Here is a 20,039-nt window from a genome sequence, read left to right on the forward strand (position 1 = left end):
CTCATATACAGTATATATATATATATATGTGTTGATATATATGTGTTTATATACACACATTTCCACACACGTTTTCCGTTTTTTAAACTTCGTATGTGATGTATATTTTTCTGTTCAATGTATATAGATATTTTATATTTAATGTATTTATGTATATGTGTGTATATATGTGTATATGTATAAACACATATGTATATACATATATGTATGTATAGCAAAACACAAATATATGTTATATATATGTAATGTCCCGTTTTTTAACTTCTGATTTATGAAAATCACCCTGAGCTGCAATCTATGCTATGAAAAGTGCTATATAAAAAAGTTTTGGTATATATATATATATATATATATATATATATAGTTTGTTAATCAATAAGTTGAAGTACTGAAAAGTAAAATGCAATTAATCAATTAATTTATAACAGTGTTAGGTTCTAAAACTTTATTCCATGAGACCTGTTTTCAATTTGCATTTATATATATATATATATATATATATATATATATATATATATATAGAGATATATAGATATATAAATATATCTATATATATCTCTCTTTAAAATGCCCTTTTCAAATATGTAAAGCTATTTACATACATTTCTTATATAAACATTTCTATTTTATATAAATAATATGTAAATAAGAGTTTATAGATTAAATAAAGTTAACCTGAAATGTTCTGTCTTTCAAGCAGTTCTCCTGCTCTGTGTTGTTGGGGTTCTCGGCTCAGACGTCCTGTCAGCACAGAGTCTCCCATGTGTCCCCAGTCATGAGGTAACAGCTGCCAGGATCCTCATGTTTAACTGTACTACCTTTATTAGTCACTTAATTTTTTTTTTTTGTGGTATACTCTAATTGATTGTAATGGAATGAGAATGTGCATGATTACCATGTTCTAGAGGAGACAGCACTTCAGGTTTTACAAAGCAACCTTAAGATTTTAGGATTTAATTTGAGATGAATTAAGATGAGTTTATTTTTTGCTCTTGTATATAGTAACATGTTTGTATGAGTGTCACCAAGTGCCTCTGTCCTCCCACTAAAGAGACATACTCTGGAGATCTTTTAGAGAACATCATTCACTTAGCAACAGGAAAAATAAAAAGGTTGTAAAACATCAGTGAGGGAAACGGCACAAACCTGACTGATTCCGCTCTTGTTTCATTTCTGTTTATCAGAACAGAAATTAACAGTGGATAGTTTCATGCCCCCTCACAGGACTCTGCTTGAAGGGAGAGTTGAAATGAGTTCTGTGTTTCAGGTGGCTTGTCCGAACACATCTGGACCTGTCAGCAAAAACGTGTGCGCTGGTATGAAACTTTTAAACTTTTGGTTTTATTTGCATTTACCTTTTACATTAAGTGACAACCCAATGTGCCAACTGCTGCTCAGAAACATAATGCCGTGTTTAAGTTAGTAGCCTGTGAGCCTGGTCTGTTTAAATGCATTTCAATGAATATTTTGCTCATCATACAGTCTTTATGTCCTCCCTACAATGCACAGTTAACACGGCAACAACACAACTGCAGCAGATACATCAGTGGTTGTAAAACTAACATCTTGCTTGAAATGTTTTGCAGAGCGTCCAACAAAACCACAGCTGATGCTGCAGGATGTCGATCTCCGAATGACGTCCCCCTCTTTTACCTGCATCTCTGAGGGCTGCCCAAAGCCTACAGTCGAATGGTCTGGGTAAGATGTTAATCCAGAGTGTATCTACAACCATCTCATTATAGTAAGATTGGATTTTCTGAATAATCGTGTTTCGCCTTGTTTTTGAACAGAAACAAAGTTGGGACAAATGCAAACAGCAAAATATCAAGTGCTGAATACTCTGCTGAAGGAATGATGTGCTGTGCCACTAATGCAGAAGGACAAGAGTGCTCCCAACTTTATGACTATGGTAATTTAATATTTAAACAAATTAATTAAATGCACACTACAAAATATGATTTCATAATGAACAATTGCAGAATGAAGCTTATTTTCTCAGTTTTGGTCTTCAACCCCTTTAAAAAAATTGGACAAAAAGTGGTTTGCAGTTCAGGGATTATTTATAATTTAAGATATTGTATCAAACAAATCAAATAGATGATCAAATGTCAAATCTGTCGTGTGACTCAATCTCGTTTACTGTGTGTTTTAGATCTAGACCACGAGCAAATGGAAAATGAGGTTTCTAATGTGACAGTGAGTCCCGGTCAGTCTTTACTCCTTCGCTCTCGGATACAAACGTATAATCGTCCATCACCTGTGTGGGAGAAAGGTGGAAAACAGCTAAACGCCAAAACGTTAGCATGCTCTGCTACAGTCAAGAAGAAGGTGATGTGATATTCCACTAAGACAAATGAGATTTTCCTTAAATTAACATGTGAACAAATGTGAATTCCCTCCCTTTATGTTTGTTTTAAAACTAATCCATCATATTTTAATACTCCTTAGTCCGAGACACAAATCGGAAGTGACTGTAATGACCTTCACGCTTCATTTTGTATGTTTTGTTTGCAGAGCTGCATCAAAAATGACTCCCATTCTAACAGTAAGATGGCCTACCTGTTCATCGAGTCAGTCAGTGTGGAGGACGGTGGAATGTACACCTGCAGGAGTCCGGAACACAAAACTAAGTCTGTCTACATTCACGTCCAGGGTTAGTAGACTGTCCCAAATAAATAATTCTCAATGCTTCCACTTCTCTCTGATATTTAGTCTCATGTTTACCACCCGTCTCTGTCCTGATTTTTATTCTGTGTCGCCTCAGCTGAAGGTTTCCTCTCTGTCAAGTTGAATGAGAGTAAGATCGTTCCAGCGCTGAACGCGTCCAGCTCCTGTTTGCAAGCCAACGTTTCCTACCACCCTGTGCTCCAGAGGTGCTCCTGGGAGGCTCCTGATAAAACCATCACGAAATGCCGCAGAGACAAATGGGTGACGAAACACAGGTGAAGTGATGTCCAAATATGTTGTCATGTCAACTTGAAACAAATGTACACAAGAGGTCTTATCATGAGCAACAGTAATCGGCTGGCAGACTTGATATGAGGTACAGAATTGAAGAGGCACAAATCTTTTCTATAAAGTGTGTGACTTGTGGGGCGGCTGTGGCCCGGGAGGAAGAGAGGGTTGTCCACGTACCAGAAGGTCATTGGTTTTATCCCCAGCTCCTCCAGGTCGTGTGTCCTTGGGCCAGATACTTAACCCAATCGTATATAAATGATGTGTGCTAGAGAACGCAGCGTGTACACTGCATGAATGGGTGTATGAATGGTGAATATGACTATGAATACAGTCTATTTACCATGTACTACAACACTGTTTTGTCAGGAGTGTGCAGCTCTGCGGTTCACTCAAACCTGGAGATTACAAATTACACTTGGAGGCCGGAGAACAAAAAGAAACAAAGACCATATCAGTGTGTGTTGTCGGTAGGAGACATTTATTGTGCACATCTAATTATTATTTTTATTATTATTTCAATATCTTTTATTTTAAATGGCACAAAATGTATAAATCCACAATTTTTTGTTTCAGATGCACCGAAGTTCAGTTTCGGCTTCAGCAAAATGAATGATACCGTCATCCTGGAGGCTGTGAGTCTTGTCCCGGCAAATTATTCCTGGATGTTTTGTAACGGCAGGTATGATCACTGTCACTGTTGTAGCCCTAAAGTTCTCATTAAGTCTCGAAAAAGTGATTTAGTTTTGGTTAAATAAAAGAAACGCGCACAGACACACTCTGATTCAGACTGCTTCCTTTCAGCTGTGAAGCAGATTCTTCCTGGTTAAAGATCCCCGACACCTCTCAAACAGACTCTGACGTCTCCTGTAACAAAACAACCAAGACCTTACTGAGAAGAGACCTAGCGACTGGACAATATTTAAGGTTCTGCCTCACAAACTCAGTCGGCTCCTGGTGTACGAACACGATAGACTACCCACCTTCATACAAGGCCTCCACAGGTAGCTCTAGTTCACATATCAGAATACGTTGTTCATTTACCTTTTTTTTTATGACACTGATGTCATTAGAAACTTCTGTGTTTTTAGGTGCCCGACGTACAGAGAACGACAACATGCTGCTGCTGAAAGCCGGCAGTTTCCTTCTGCTTCTGGCTCTGGCAGTAGTCAGTGTGGTGCTCTTGTACTTTGTGAAAAAGAAGGTATATATTAATAATAATAATAATAGCTTGAATTTATAGTGCAGACAAAAAGGGGAGAGAAAAGAAAGTGCATGTTACACATTGATACTCACAGAAACACATGATGACATAAGTACAACCCCCTCCGTGCTTCTCATAGAAACCCCAGTATCAGCCCCAGCTGCAGATGATCCAGATGGTGGGACCCAGCGACAATGATTACATCTACATCAACTTCAAGGACTTTGACTACGACCAGAAATGGGAGTTTCCCAGGGAGAATCTGGAGCTGGGTATGAATTACACCAGACATGAAGCACCTCAGATCCTCAATTAAAAGTACCAAACCAACAATGTGAAAACACTCACATTACTAGTAAGAGCCCTGTATTTAAAATCATACTCAAATAAAAGTACAGATGTATTATTATCTAAATTAACAAGTATTAAAACTAAAGGCAGGACTTTTGCAAAGAGACAAACTGTTAACACTGATGCATGTTACCTCCAGCAAGGAGGGTATGTTTTTGTTTGTTTGTTTGTTTGCCTGTTAGTTGCAGGATTATGAAAAAACTACTGGACAGATTTCCACGAAACTTGGTGGACGGAACTCATACAATTTTGGTGCAGATCCAGTCAGTTGGCTTAACTTAACTTTCTTAATATTGGGAGATAGAGCGTTTTTAAACCTTTCCACTTATTTCCCAGGAAATAATTCATGGATCTTGACGAAAAGAGTATATAGACATATATAGAGGACTGATATCTATGAGTGTGTGTAATTCGATGCATCTTAATTGAATTTAAGTGCTCTTATATTTTACAGTGCTTTCTATTCTTTAAAGCCCATCCTATGTTTTTCTAAATGTATAAACTTAATGTGAAAAGTACATAGTAGATAGTAGTATAAATTTAAAAAAAGCAAATCAAAATACCTCAAAGCTGCACTTATATATACTTCTAAGAATGAATCTAATCTAATAAAAATGAAAATCATACACAGTGTGTTTCTGTGTCATGTGCAGGTGGCGAACTGGGCTCTGGGGCTTTTGGAATGGTGGTCCAAGCTACAGCCTATGGCATCAACAAGCCTGGGGTGTCCCAGCAGGTGGCTGTCAAGATGCTGAAAGGTCAGCGTTTCACACACTTACTCCATGAGGGAAATGTTGAATGTTATGGAGGTCATGTCAGTGGCTGATGTGATGTCTGACTCTGCAGAGAAGCACCAGACGGTGGAGAAGGAGGCGCTGATGTCAGAGCTGAAGATGCTGACTCACATCGGTCACCACGGCAACATTGTTAACTTGCTTGGGGCGTGCACAGATTTAGGTAAAAATTACCACTGATACCTAGAACCATACACAACAAATTGTATCACAATATCACATGATCTAAGAGGGAATTTGGCTTACAGTATCTGTGTATTATTGCTAATAATTATTATTATTGTTTGTGTTTCCCTATGTAGGACCCATATACCTGATTTTCCAGTACTGCTGTTATGGAGACCTGCTGAACTACCTGAAGAGCAACAGCGAGCGTTACAACAAGTCTGTGACCGACGCCTTCAACAAGGACCGTTTCAGCAACTTGTACAACAACCTGCAGGCCCGCAAAAGCTCCAGGTGGGAACATGATAGAGTTTAGTGAAGATGTCAGCACAAGAGAGATCGAACATAGAGTTTCTATGTAGGTGCAGATCTGCTGGAAGTCTAGTTTGATGTTATAGCATCTCACATCTGAATTTTTATTTTCACAGTGAGCTGCAAACAGCAGTGGACACTTATGTGCCCATGTATCATGCTGCCACCAGGGGGCAGGAGGACATCGCCCTCCTCGCCCTCAGCTCAGGTGACATGGATGTTTACGAAGGTCAGAAAACGCCTCATGAGAGGAGAGCATGCATGTTTTTTTGCACCTGGTCTGATCTGTGTTGATCGTAAATCATCTCTTTCCCATGTGCGAACCCAGAGATGTATTTAAACAACGATGATCAGACCGAGGAGCGGCAAGCCCTGACTTTTGATGACCTGCTGAGCTTCGCCGTCCAAGTGGCCAAGGGCATGGATTTCCTCTCCTCCAAGAATGTAAGAGACAAACGTGCCACACCTGTCAACACTACGCTTCCCACAGACATTTTTAATGTTCTTTTAAGCAAAAATACCAACTGCCAAGTTTCTGCTATATAATAATTATAATTATTTCTTTTATTTCTTGAAAATAAATGAGTAACCTGGGATTTTTAGCCTGTTAATCAAACAGAACTGGTGGTTTTAAGACATCAACTTGGGATTCGAGAAAATTCTATTTTCAAATCGATTTTTTACATTTTAGACCCAACTAGTAGCCCCACTAGTCCTTGTATGTGTTATGTGTGGTGGGAGTGAATATACTGACACCCGGTCCTTTCTATCTGCAGTGTATCCACCGAGACCTGGCAGCTCGCAACGTGTTAGTGACAAAAGGCCGACTGGTGAAGATCGGTGACTTTGGTTTGGCCCGGGACATCGACAACGACTGCAACTACGTCGTGAGAGGAAACGTATGTGAAACAGCGACATCATCATCTATCACTTCTTGCACACGATGTGACAAGTGACATGGCTTTGTCGTCCCTCAGGTGCGTTTACCAGTGAAGTGGATGGCACCAGAGAGCATCTTTCATGGGATGTACACCATGAAGAGTGACGTCTGGGCCTACGGCATCTTGCTCTGGGAGATCTTCTCCCTCGGTAGCTTTCACAGACAAATACTCTCCGCGAGCTGCATGTTTAAAACCGCTCCCGCTGCAATACGAAACATGACGTCTCTCTCTCTTTTACTTGATGGTTTCAGGTGTCACTCCTTATCCCGGGATGAAGGTGGATCACACGTTCTATTCGATGATTGAGAGAGGATTCAAGATGGAGTGTCCGTACTACGCCAATGAGTCTGTGTGGGTGTCCGCAGTACTTGACACTATACAATACAGAACTGATATTTCAATCATTTGCACAAAAATGAAAGGGTAAAAAACAAAAGGTTTATTAAGTATACTGGATGCTGGTGGAGGTTTTTATAACATAGATTGTACCTGCAATGAACTTCTTTTTTTTTAGATATTTGTACTTTACTTTAGTATTAGTATTTTATATTTTCTACTTTACTACATTTCAAAGGGATTGTTTTTTCAGTGCAGTGAGAATATTCCAGCCTGTTTTCAATGCAAATCACTGTTTGTTAAAATTTAATTTTTTTAGTTGTAATACAGCAATGCAACCTTCTTCAAGATGAGAAACTGATTATATTGATTTAATTTAAGGAAAACATATTAATACATGAGTGAGAATTATCAGATAATATCCAGTAAATATAGTATAATGTAGTCATTTTCAATTACTTTTCATACTTAAAACACAATCTGGTGAGAATACCTCTGGATTTCTGAATGCAAAGGTTTTAATTGGAATGGAATATTTTATTTACTTTTGTATATCTGTACCGAAATCCTGCAAACCTCTAGATATTATGGATAACTTAACATCTTTATGACTTTGTAATCTTTCCATTTATCTTGCAGGTATGGGATGATGTGTAAGTGTTGGGCCCTGGAACCCTGTGACCGCCCTTCTTTCTCCAAACTGGTGTCGTTTGTGTGTGATCAGCTGACGGACAGAGAGGAGAAGGTGGGTCTGCAGAGCAAGGTCAAAGTATTTTGTGCAGGATCCACTAACAACAGATATTTAGAAATAATCTACCTGAAGCAGAGTTTAAGCTGTTTCCATTCACCAATGAACAGTGAATGTTACTCCAAGTTATTTCTCTTCCTAACTAACCTCCTTCCTCTCTCAGCTCTACCACAACATCCTCGACCAGACGTCCAGCGACTACCAGAATGCAGCGGCCGTATTGGACATTTCTGCGTTGGCAAGGCAGGAGGAGAACAAGACGCAGTCAAGGAATGACTACTGTCAAACCCAAGCAGCCCAAGACAGCAAAGCAGAAATGTCCGACTCCGACAACGTGACAGCTGAGGAGAAACCTCTGAAGCCATCTGATACAGAGTGATCGCCTCTAACTGAATGGAATGTATTTCAAAAAAAGTTTATACAATGTTCTTCCTCTCATTATAAACCCAAGAGTTACAGCAGAAAGCGCTTGATTTTGTATTTTAATGAAATATAGTAGAATCATACATGTTCTCAAATAAACTGAGCATAAACTTTCATTGTGCATTGCATTAAAATGTCAGCAAATTATTATGAGAACAAGTTCTGAATGTTAATACAGTATTTGTTTTATTCTATAGTGTTTTATTGTGCAGCTAAAACTGAAAGAAAGTTTTCAGAAAAGGATCCTAAATATTTTATGGACAAAAATGGAGACATGTAAGCTATGACTTCACAGGTTTATGGAGTGACTGATCAACTTTTGCTATTAAATTGTATTATATATTATATCCATGGCAACAACCCCTTGTCTTGATATATTGTAAGATATTGTAATGGAATTGCTGTGCTCTTATTCTTGTATCAGCAGCTACATGCAGTTTAAATACCATTTTGTACACATTTATATTTTTAAAATCAAGCTTTCTGGGTTTTTTTGTTACAAAGTTTAAGCCTCACACCTGCAATAAAATTTACTTTGCATAATAAATAAGAAAAAAGGAAAAATGATTGCAATGCATGTTTGTCCTTCCCGAATGATTTGACTATTTACTGTTAAAACTAAGTCGTTTGATTGAACATTAGGAGTGAACCGTCAACTTGTTGTCAGCCCTCTCATATTTCATTCTCTTATCCACTCAGTCATCTTGCGACCTCTGGTGGGGTTAGGGAGCTACTGTAATCTAATATATATGAAGATGGACGACATGACTGATCCCCAAAGTCTCTCTGTCGACACCTGGTGGCTGGCTGCAGTACAGGTTGTATAACATTCCCTGCTGGAGCACGGTCGACGTCACAGCTCATCACTTGTGTTCAGTGTTGCCAGATGAATGATAATTATCGTATTTGTATGATAATTTTGCCCTCTGTACGATGTACGATCAATAATGACAAAAAGTCCCATAATGTACAATAATTCGGTCATTTTGCTACACTTTGTATTAGGAGTAGTATTCAGTCTTAGCTACCATCATTGCTCTTGGCGATCTCAATGTACTTCATTTCCCGACAAGCCCTGAATATGACATCACTTGCCCTCACGTTCTGAAGTGGCATCTTGCCCTTTGTGGTTTAGGGTCACATTCTCCCGCCGCTCAAGTTCACCCCTGCGTGTTTACTCACTTTAAAGTGTTTGTGGCTAAAAAGAAAGGTGAACATTTTGAGGAAGAGGAGGGCAGAGTCTGTGTTGGATGAACCTAAACCTTGCCACCAAAAGTACAGGCATGAAGGGGAAAGCGACCCCAATTTTACTGGGTGGCTAAAACCTCTCACAGGCTCTGACACAATATCGCCATGAGGGCTTCAGACCAACTTGTGGATAAGGATATCTTTAAAGTCTCAAACAACGTTACAAGGGACTGGCCCATCCGCGCCTGGGTCACTGATGGAGGAGGTGGAGCTGGAACCTTCTCACTAAGGTAAACCCAGTTATTTAATTCTTTACACTAACTGATGGCCTTTCCAGTCGTGTGGTCACGTTTATAAGCTGTTATAAATAGGCGGCATCAAAAAAAAGTATCTTGTTACGACGATATGTTTTCTCAAAATACAATAATTTTGAATTCCGAATTTCCCATGAGGCAACGCTGCTTCCGTTCCGCTCGAACCTCGTGCGCATGCGTTCAGCTCATGTCACCTGGAGGGAAGTAAACAAGTTTGACAGGTCCGTTCTGCAATAGTGTTAAATATCCCTGTTTGATCAGGGTGCGTCGGTGACTAAGTAAGTTATCATCTTACCATCTTATCAACTTACACCTGATGTGACGTTTCATTGCACTGTGACGCTGGTTGTTAACATCATACTTAGTTGAGAAGCTCGTGTGGTAGTTAGCAGGCTGTTAGCTTAGCCCCGGAGTAGGTGTGTGACCCAGATCATGTGCTCCACCTCAGTTCTGTCAGTGGCTGTTTGTTCAGCGACATGTTTCTGTGCAGCCTGAATCTGTCACCTCGCTGAGAGGAGAAGCTTCATTCCTCTGACGGTCCACCCCGGTCACCTGCGGATTGTCAAAGCCTGCCATGTTACTATATCACCTGCATGCACTGCCCCCTTGCGGTCAATTCGTGGCGTAACGTTTAATCCCTGTGGCTGCTGTGTTAAATTACTGGTTTCCTATGTGAGGTAATTATTCTTATTGTGTGTGTCGCAGATATCACTAAAAAAAACACACAAACAAATCTACCACTAACCTCTGCCAGGTTTGCAGCCCCCTCATGTTTGGAATAAGTGGATGTTTGGAATTAAATGTTCATCTGAAGGTGAGAAGTTGCTGCTTTTTCTCGAACCAGAAAATCTGGCCACCCACACTGTCGCTTACATAGGTCATAAATCGCATTCACTGTTTTTTTCCATTCCTCTGTCATTTGATAGCATTATGTCCAGTGTTAATTTTTTTTGGCCCTTGCGTTTGAGCTCTATAGCAAACTCCTCCCCTCAACATCACATGAAATGACAAATAAATGATTAACCTAAGCCAGGCGTCAGGGGCCTGGTTCTGTGTCCACCAGTGTATTGACCTCGGTGGAGTTCAAAGACTGTCTGTGCAACCATCGAGGACCCACACACCCACGTGGACATGGACATCGACACAGTGAACGCTCTGTCTTATGAGGATTTTGGGAATATATTTGGTAACGTGGTGGAGAAATGTCCCATCATAGCCGCTGCAGTGTGGTCCAGTCGTCCCTTTGCGAGCTTATCTGCTTTGGAAGCTGTGTTCAGTGAATTCATCGATGCTCTGCCAGAGTCAGGTGAGACACACACCTACAGTTTGGTAATATTTTGTCATGATTGTGTTTGGTGGCTCTTTTGAGGGACATTCGTGCATACAAATGGCTTCTATTCTGTGCGTAATGGCACAGATAGAAATTATATGAACAATCCAGAGCAATAATCAGTCACCATGTGTGTCCAGGTAAAGAGGGCATCCTCAGGTGTCACCCTGACCTCGCGGGCAGGGACCTCCAGAGGGGCACCCTGACAAAAGAGTCGCTTGAGGAGCAGGCAGGAGCCGGGCTGGACGCGCTGGAGTCCGGGGAGGCCTCGCGCATGGCCCGGCTCAACGAGCAGTACAAAGAGCGGTTCGGGTTCCCGTTCGTCATCTGCGCCCGGATGAACGACAAGAAGAACATTTTACGGCAGCTGTCCGAGCGCTGTCAGCACGAGTGCACGGTGGAGAGGGCGCACGGCATCAAGGAGGTGAAGAAGATCTGCCACCTGCGTCTCCAAGGCCTCGTGCGCCATGACGCTCCAAACAAGCTATGACCCTGATTCACTGCGGAATCTCTCCTGCTCCAGTCATTACTATCAAACATTTACATGGTGGTAATACTTATTTTATTCCAAATGTATGTGAGGTATTCATCCATCACCCTGTGAACATTTTAGACAATAAAGGAGGTAGAGCGGGTAATCCACAAACCAGAGGGTTGGGGGTTGGACCCCGGTCACCCCTATTCTGCATACCGAAGTGTCCTTTGGCAAGATTTTGTTTGACTGTAAAATGGAGAAAGTGCTGCACATGATACTGTATGAATGTGTGCGTTAATGGCAAAACTGTACTGTAAAGGCTTTGAGTGGTCATCGTTACCATTAAACGTTCTCATAGCGTACGTGTTATCAAGGCATATTTACATTTATAAGTATACATGGAGTAAAAACAATACTGTAATTTAGAATTATCAGAATTATAAATCATAGTTTAAGAGCATTTACAGAAATCACGACTAAATGCAAAACCGAACGCATTTTTGTATTTAAGTATTTTAATCCACAAATCAATCTGAGCAAAAATGAGCAAATATTAAAGGTTCATATTGGTAGAAATAAAAAAACTCCAGGTCCTGAAAGCCTTAAAGCTCCACGGGCTAACTTCTCTTACAGATTTCATCCACCAGGTGTCACCATTGCTCATTGAGTTGGCTCTGGCAGCAGCTACACAGCAATATGTGCAGATATGAGTGTTCAACATCTCAAATCTTTCATTTATTGAAAAATAAAATATTGAAATGTCTTCGTCATAAAAAAAACCATGACTTGAGGAACTTGTGAGGTAAGAAATCCTGTTTGAAAGCCCAGGCTGACTAACATTGAATAGAATAAGATATAATAATATTAACACAGAGAGAAATAAAGGATTTGTTGTACAGATATAAATACATTTAAATGATGATGGCAACATGTTTACAGTGCCAGTCTATGAAGGGCCTGTCCTCTCTTTATCAGAAATCTGTCACAATTCCCCTAGAGGGCAGTCACGAGGTGATCTTCATTAAATGTAGTGAAAAGATCTAAATGGCAAAAACATTTTTGACAACAGCTTCTATACAATAAGGTCTACATGTTAATACATTTTTTGTCAAATACAGTCTTGATGTTATCAGAATTGAAATTAAAAAAAATACTAATGTCCCTTGATTTTTCTTACAGAGGGTGATTTCGCAGATATCGCATTAGCCCGATGCTGATGCGTGCTGATTGGTCAGTTATGGATTAACGACTCATTGCGACAGGACACCTTTTACATTTGGCTGTCAAAAAAGAAAGTGGATCACCATCTAAAAAACTAGATGCCGAAAAGTGACGTGTGACTACATAAATACCAACAGAAAGGTATTTCACTACGACTGGAAACTAATCTTGTAGAATTAGATCTATAGATTTTAACACCAAATATATCGAAAACAAAGACTATTGACTTTTTTTTTTTTGGTACACATTTTGGGGTAACAGCTCCATATAGGCTTCCACTCATTCTGGCCCACCTCATGAGCGCCCCCTATACAACTGGAAGCTGTAAAAGTGGAAGTTCTCCCTATTTTAGAAATGATCTGCTGCTTAGTGACGTTATAGTCACACGACGATGATCTAATCCTCTCTTCTCCATAAATTTCTCAAATTACTGCCCCATGGGTGTCCTTCTTCGTGTAATCCCTGGCACAGACCACACCTCATATCCACGTGCCATTTCTGTCAACTTTCACACCCATGTATATATATTCACGCCATGTGAATGCAGAAATTAGTCATAGACTCACCAGGCTTTAAATATGTTTATTTCTGCAGTGATGTCTCGACATGTGGGTCTGTGGGGGTAGACTTTTGGATCTGGGAACCACAGGGAAGTTTTGGGACTTTGGCATTGGCTCCAGTTTTCAGGGTCAAAGGTCGTCGCTTGGTGTCACCTGATCTCTTAACCTTGTTGGCAACCGTGTTCACTTCTCAAGCTTTGTTTGCTCTCTAGTCGTTGTTTAAGTTGCTGATGACATTTTCTTGCGTACATTTCATGCATGTGCGATTGATGCACACGAGAAAGTGGTGAATAGGAGAGATTTGCACTGGTATTATTTAGTTTGAGGAGCTGAAATTGGATTATTTGGAAGATAGTTATATGTGCTGCCATGACTCATGATATGGATCCGCAAATGGCATATATTGCGTCATGCGTACTTTACTGTTTGCACTTTGAGCACACTAGAGTTGCACTAGATTGCACTAGTGATCTAGCACAATTATGTGTATGCATATTGACGTTTGTGTGTTGTGCTGTTATGGTAAGTTGTGGTATAGTTATTTTTCACCTAGAGCTGCAGCAGAACCGGTCCTGCTTGTTGCTAAGAGGATCATAAAGTCCCTGAAGACTGTACTGATGCTCCACACAGACATGGACATCAACACAGTGAACACTCTGTCTTATGAGGATTTTGTGAATATTTTTGGTAACGTGGTGGAGAAATGTCCCATCATAGCCGGTGCAGTGTGGTCCAGTCGTCCCTTTGTGAGCTTATCTGCTTTGGAGGCTGCGTTTAGTGATTTCATCGATGATCTGCCAGAGTCAGGTGACACACACAGCTACTCTTTAATAACTGCTTGTCTTTTTTTGTATTTCAATCCCAAAGAAAAGTTTGGTGGCACTTTTAAGGGGGTTTAGTGCATATAAATGACATGTACTCTGTGCGTAATGGCGCAGATAGACATTATAATAACAGACCTGAGTCATCACCTGTGTCCAGGTAAAGAGGGCCTCCTCAGGTGTATCAATGTCCTCGCGGGCATGGACCTCCAGAGGGGCACTCTGAGCAGGGAGTCGCGTGAGGAGCAGGCAGGAGCCGGGCTGGACGCGCTGGTGTCCGGGGAGGCCTCGCGCATGGCTCGGCTCAACGAGCAGTACAAAGAGCGGTTCGGGTTCCCGTTCGTCATCTGCGCCCGGATGAGCGACAAGACGAACATTTTACGGCAGCTGTCCGAGCGCTGTCAGCACGAGCGCACGGTGGAGAGGGCGCACGGCATCGAGGAGGTGAAGAAGATCGGCCGCCTGCGTCTCCAAGGCCTCGTGCGCCATGACGCACCATGACCCTACACATGCTTTTTGTTTTACTCCAAATGTATGTGTGCCATTCATCCATTCAATAAAGGATGTGGATCACTGATTCTAGTTTGACACTTTATTCTTCCTGACAGTCATATTATGTATATTAACATTCTTAAGCATGATGGTGACAATACAGGCCTCTCACGTCTCTGAGGTGAGAAACAGGTTCTGTATCCATGTTGCTGCCTCTAAACAGAAATGAGGGGGTGTGCTGACATATGCATTAAGATATAAGATAAAGCAATGTCATCCATGGGGCTTACAGTGGTCCTTGAAGAAGATCCCATAGAGTTGGGACATTAGTGAACATGTTCTTTCACTCGGTCCAATGTTAGCTGCCTTGTGAACGACACAGGCTTAATAGTAATCTTCTCAAATTGTGCTTTTTTGAACTACTGGAGTTTATATTGAATCTCACTTGTGCAAGTTTATCAGACATATACACATGTCGTGATATTCGTTTTATTCTAAATTTACGTGGGACAGCCTATTCATACTGTGAAATGAATCTTTTAAACAATAAAATATGTGGATCATCGATTATAGTTTTAGAATTTACACTATAGGCTTATATACACATGCGATCATTGCAAATATTTAGCCTCTTCCTTGACAGTCATATTATGTGTATTTACATTCATTAGCATGATGGTGACTATACAGGCCTCTCACATCTCTGAGGTGAGAAACAAGTTTGTGCAACTGAATCCATGTTGCTGCCTCTAAACAGAAGGGGGGGGGGGGGGGGGGGGGGGGGGGGGGGGGGTATGCATGGAGAAGTTGATTAAAGCAATGTCCCTTCAGTCCAGATGGGAAACATCCAAATGTGACATCCAGTGAGTGGCTGCAGTGGCGCCTGGGGGAGATCAACAAGATCAGCAGAAGGGGAACATGAGTTTTACCAGTCCTCTCAAATTGTGCATTTGGGTTTTTCCATATTTTCTTGGATAAAAATGTCCCTGCAGTATCTCTGGGTCGTACTTCACATAGTAAGTGCCCTCGTGGTCTACGCGGTCTCTCGGGACCCAGCAGCGGAGAGAGAGTGAGCGCGCAGCGGGGACACGGGTGGCGAGGCGGCGTGAGGTCCGTTTGTGGAGGAGACGCCTCCCGCGGCCTCCCCCTGGTCTCCGGAGGTGATGGAGGAGTCCTGGTCCGGGTCCGCGCCCCGGACCTTCCTGCGGTCCTCCTCCTTCTTCCACTTCATGCGCCGGTTCTGGAACCAGATCTTGATGTGACGCTCGGTGAGGCTGAGCGTCAGCGCCAGCTCCACGCGCCGCGGCCTGGAGATGTAGCGGTTGAACAGGAACTCCTTCTCCAGCTCCAGCAACTGTGCGCGCGTGTAGGCAGTCCTGGTGCGCTTGTTGTCCTCAGACTCAGCCATCACGTACGCACCTATAGTGACAGACACAGTCTTTACAAATTAGACTGTAAAGGCATGTAAAGGTTTATTATCACTTTTGATTGGATTATAATTTCAATTTGTTTGTGATAATTTAACCTGTTGCATTTTGTATTGTAATGACCTACATGCCTTACTGGATGTGCATGGGCGCCAGCAGGCTCCTGCAGAAACCACAGTGTATATTTGCCTTATGATAGCCACTAGAATAAACACTTATTCACTTGTAATGTTATAAGGAAATTTGATTTGGTCTAAATATACGTCCTCAGTCCGAGCTGGAACTTGGAAGCAGCAGGTGTTATGGGGACACTGTTATGTGGTTTTAGGGAAAATTTGTTTTTATATTACAAAGTTCACTTTTATTAAAATTTGGGGGGGCAAAGCTTGTTGAGATAATTTGTTTGTGCTGCTATGTTTATATTATAGCTGTAACTGTGGACAAAGTGCATTTCATGTCTTCTGGTCACTTGACTTATTTATTTGCTAATTTAAGTCTCATCTTGAACTCATACCTAAATAGAAATGAATCTACTCAGCTTATCCAAGATAAGTGTTGTGCATTATTTCCCCCGATTACCTTTAGAAATGTTTCACCTAAAATCAGTGATCACTCAGATATTTAATTTATTTCACATATTTAGTCAGCGCAGTGTTAATTATATGGGTATAAAATCCCCAAATGTCTTTTGTGTCGATTTAAACTGAAAGAAAATTGAGTCCAAACAGGCCCCATTTTAATTATTGTGATTAATATATATTTTCACACTAACAATATAATTATAACTTTTTTTATGAATATAGAAATCGTGTTTAGCCATTGACGGTTCATTTGTTTTCCCACAACAGCAATTTTGCCAGACAACTTTTTTTATTATCATAATTGCTTGCCGTTTATTGATAAAAAATATCGGAATTAATCAGGTATAAACAATAAACACATTATGTCCACAATATGCTCGAATAGTCACGGATTCTTTTATCAAAAAATCTGTGCGTAAAAGCAGGAAACTGTGTCAGAGGAAAGGTGTGATTGGCTTTGAAGACTCAGTGTTAAAATGTCCTGTGTATAAATTTACTAACACATTATAAATGTTTGTTAGATTTTCTGAGAATGTTCTTCTCATAAGAAAAACCTCCAGGAAACTTTTAGCCGGGAAACAAAACAAGCACGTACTTTTTCCCTTATCGCAAAACCAAAATACTTTGCACTTGTTGCAAACCTTAATAAAGCCATTCAAATTACGGGATTCCTTTATAATGTTAAACGATTCATTTACTTCATTTGAGCTGCAAAGTTTAAAATCACTGTTAATATCAAATCTCCACATGTCTTTTAAAGTCATTAATCAAACATGGATGTGGCAGATTTGGGCGTTTTAACATCTTATTATAGTCTTATAGTTTCCATCTATTGTGTGTCTGTGATATAGAGATTGGTGAAAATGTTGTGTAAAGACGAACCCCACATTGTTTGCGATGATAAGACCTGATAAATAAATATAAAAAAAGCAGCACTGGCTTTCCGGGCCTTTTACAAATTGACTGACAAGGTAAACTGAACCACCCAGGATCATATTGTTGGGAGCATGATGTCATTATTCAGGCGTCACAGAGACTCAGTGTCAACTCAGTTGTGAGTGCTATGACTACAGAGTAATGTTGGAAACAAAAAACTCAACATGGATTTTGAATTGAAAAGACTTGTACATGAGCAATTGCACTATAAGAGAGGCCTGCTCTGAGAAATCCCCTGTTGAGGTTCAGTTGGTTTAAATTATGGATTCTTTTATAGTTATTTTAATACATATTAATTAGTGATATGTTTCGGCTTGAGGGGTTTACCTGCCCACTGTCCCTTCCAGGTGTGTGAGTGGGATTTTGTAGTTTTCATCCAGGGGAAAGGGAGGTGATATCTGCTCTGCTCCACCGCGTCTCCATAGCCTGCGGCGGGCTGGAGGGTCTGCTGCTGGAGCCCCTGCGGGTGGTGGAGCTGTGGCACACCCTGGTCCTCTCGCAGGCCGGGCAGGTTGTAGGAGGGGGCGATGTCAGAGAGCCCGGCCTGCTCCAGGGCTCCCATGGCCGGCTGCGTGTAGATGGAGTGGACCTGCCTGCTCATGTAGAGGCAGGGCGGCGGGCTGTGGCTGTAGTCCTCGCCCTGCTGTCTCTGGTAGGCGCAGGAGTCTTTAAAAACCTGCGAGGGGTAGTAGTGATCTTCCCGATTCATGGCTGCCGAGGACCCGGGGCTCTGGGGCCGTTTGCGCGCACATGTACCGGAGCTGCTGCGCCCTGCCTCGGCTTGCGTGGACCTTCCTCTGCTCTCACCTGCCTCTGGCGCAACTGCGTGGCCCCTCACGGCTCCACACAGGTGTGTCACTGTGCCACCATGTGACTCTGCAGCGCACAGGCCATTGGTTTCACTGTTTGCTCACCCCGACAGACCTGGCTCTAGACTCAGTTTCCAGGATATTGTGCAGCTTCTTTTTTTCCCCCCCTTCTTCAGTGAATTGAACAGAACGCATGTGAGCGCGTAAATCAATGTCCCTCTGTAAATACCACAACCTGCACCCACGTGTTTGCCCCCCTCAAGCTGTGGGACCCTACATCCATGCGTAAAGAACCTGGTCAGAGGTGTCACTTTTTAGTCTTAGAGCGCACGACCGTTTCTCATGTAGGGTTTGCCCTCAAACACATGCACCCATCGACAATTTATATGGATGTATCTCCTGTCTGCACACTGCAGCAGATAAATCGATGCGGATGGGCGCAAACATTGGTTGACCTGCGAGATAAGAGACCTGCATGGAGAGACAGCTGTCTTGGAAACTGTGGTGAAAACGCTCAAACATCACCTCACTCCCTCTTCCTCCTCTTTGTCTACACCTTCGTGACTTTTAAAATGTTCCCATGACACTTCTGCAAATGCATCATTTAACACCATTTAGCGAGTGTCCCCTGCACGATGGGCCCTTGACAAGCGGTCGCTTTACTCCCCCTGCACTCTCACCATGTTTGCCGGCCATTAGCAGGTGTGTGTCCGTGTGTGTGTGGGTGTGTGCTCGCCCCATTTAACAGCAGCTCTCGTGGTAAAACCAATTAGGTTGGAGAGAGCAACAGAACTCAATTAACAAGCGAGTGCACGGAGCGTGTCTCTCCAGCTCACCTGCTCCTTTATGCAACATCCTGGGCCTCTGCTATAAGATCAGTGTAATTTAGCCATTTCTCGTGTAAGCTGCAGCACGATGAGGCTTTTAACTTGATAGGGTTTTATCTACACACTATTTGCACTGAGTTCTTCAAAACCAAGTGCAGCATTTTCCACTGTATCTTAATGGGGCACTCAGAGACGCAATAAAGTTCAAGTAAACCAATTCTATATAAATCACCCCCCCCCTGCACTATGGCTTAATGGTGTTTATATTTGATCATTGTTGCAAAGAGGAAGGAAACAGTTAACCCAAGCTATTCCCCCACTACAGTGGAGAAGGACAACGTGATTTATGAAGCATGAGGGGTGTTAAAACGCATTTTAGTCGCCTTTACAGACAGAATGTTTCTGCATAATGGCTTTAGGCGAGGAGTAACGCAGCTTCACTTTGATATAATAGACATGTGGGTAATATGTGAGCATAAAGACGTTTATAAAATGCCGAGGATGAGGAACAATAAAAAGAAGATAGCCTAACCTTGACCACATGGATAGGACAGATATAAACAGCATCACATTTTCAACACTTGAGCAAATCCATCTGTTTTCAAAAGGCCCCATGACCCCATTCAAATACGTGGAAATAGTGAATATTATGTACAAGTTTAGCGAGAGGATTATTAGTGTCATAGTCATTTTTGCTATTATTTCTTTTACAGCCTATTTAAATACAATTAACCTACTCATGTTGGATCCGAAGACGTAGGCACCAGCAGGAGTGTCAGGGAAAAAAATAAAAATTCTCCTTTGACAAACAAAAGCATTTCTGATAGCC

General features: G+C 41.6%; 4 protein-coding genes and 2 long non-coding RNA genes across 8 annotated transcripts; 4 read left to right on the forward strand and 2 right to left on the reverse strand.

Moving 5' to 3' along the window:
- Nucleotides 1-717: 717 nt before the first annotated feature.
- flt3 (fms related receptor tyrosine kinase 3) lies at nt 718-8,265 on the forward strand. Of its 2 annotated transcripts, none has more exons than XM_034572099.1 (21): nt 718-723; nt 1,589-1,698; nt 1,791-1,909; nt 2,153-2,328; nt 2,515-2,653; nt 2,765-2,942; nt 3,325-3,425; nt 3,532-3,637; nt 3,757-3,959; nt 4,047-4,159; nt 4,299-4,435; nt 5,168-5,268; nt 5,357-5,467; nt 5,607-5,763; nt 5,898-6,010; nt 6,110-6,225; nt 6,558-6,680; nt 6,759-6,870; nt 6,974-7,073; nt 7,698-7,803; nt 7,970-8,265. In XM_034572099.1, exons 2-21 carry the CDS (start codon nt 1,610-1,612, stop codon nt 8,183-8,185), a joined length of 2,616 nt encoding a protein of 871 aa, XP_034427990.1. In that variant the 5' UTR covers nt 718-723; nt 1,589-1,609; the 3' UTR covers nt 8,186-8,265. The 2 variants fall into 2 exon arrangements, with proteins under 2 accessions (XP_034427990.1, XP_034427991.1); XM_034572100.1 differs by having other exon boundaries at nt 4,299-4,431; nt 5,164-5,268.
- LOC117753772 lies at nt 4,010-5,426 on the reverse strand. Its single transcript, XR_004612309.1, has 3 exons — nt 5,290-5,426; nt 4,252-4,427; nt 4,010-4,143 (listed from the first exon to the last, which is right to left on the reverse strand). It is a non-coding gene; the product is annotated as an uncharacterized LOC117753772 (long non-coding RNA).
- Nucleotides 4,461-5,028, forward strand: LOC117753773. Its single transcript, XR_004612310.1, has 2 exons — nt 4,461-4,675; nt 4,847-5,028. It is a non-coding gene; the product is annotated as an uncharacterized LOC117753773 (long non-coding RNA).
- A 2,156-nt stretch (nt 8,266-10,421) lies between the features above and the next one.
- Nucleotides 10,422-11,749, forward strand: LOC117754145 (2-oxo-4-hydroxy-4-carboxy-5-ureidoimidazoline decarboxylase-like). 2 transcript variants are annotated; one of them, XM_034572878.1, is made up of 3 exons: nt 10,422-10,545; nt 10,773-11,037; nt 11,202-11,749. In XM_034572878.1, the coding sequence occupies exons 2-3, from the start codon at nt 10,863-10,865 to the stop codon at nt 11,549-11,551; spliced, it is 525 nt and encodes a 174-aa protein (XP_034428769.1). In that variant the 5' UTR covers nt 10,422-10,545; nt 10,773-10,862; the 3' UTR covers nt 11,552-11,749. The 2 variants fall into 2 exon arrangements, with proteins under 2 accessions (XP_034428769.1, XP_034428768.1); XM_034572877.1 differs by having other exon boundaries at nt 10,423-10,545; nt 10,765-11,037.
- Nucleotides 11,750-14,105: 2,356 nt separating this feature from the next.
- On the forward strand, nt 14,106-14,639 carry LOC117754146 (2-oxo-4-hydroxy-4-carboxy-5-ureidoimidazoline decarboxylase-like). Its single transcript, XM_034572879.1, has one exon. It carries the CDS (start codon nt 14,226-14,228, stop codon nt 14,637-14,639), a length of 414 nt encoding a protein of 137 aa, XP_034428770.1. The 5' UTR covers nt 14,106-14,225.
- A 45-nt stretch (nt 14,640-14,684) lies between these two features.
- pdx1 (pancreatic and duodenal homeobox 1) lies at nt 14,685-20,023 on the reverse strand. Its single transcript, XM_034572518.1, has 3 exons — nt 19,781-20,023; nt 17,902-19,737; nt 14,685-16,049 (listed from the first exon to the last, which is right to left on the reverse strand). Exons 2-3 carry the CDS (start codon nt 18,281-18,283, stop codon nt 15,664-15,666), a joined length of 768 nt encoding a protein of 255 aa, XP_034428409.1. The 5' UTR covers nt 18,284-19,737; nt 19,781-20,023; the 3' UTR covers nt 14,685-15,663.
- Nucleotides 20,024-20,039: the final 16 nt, after the last annotated feature.

The sequence above is a fragment of the Hippoglossus hippoglossus genome, chromosome 20 (genome assembly GCF_009819705.1).
Source record: "Hippoglossus hippoglossus isolate fHipHip1 chromosome 20, fHipHip1.pri, whole genome shotgun sequence".
NCBI classification, from domain to species: domain Eukaryota; kingdom Metazoa; phylum Chordata; class Actinopteri; order Pleuronectiformes; family Pleuronectidae; genus Hippoglossus; species Hippoglossus hippoglossus.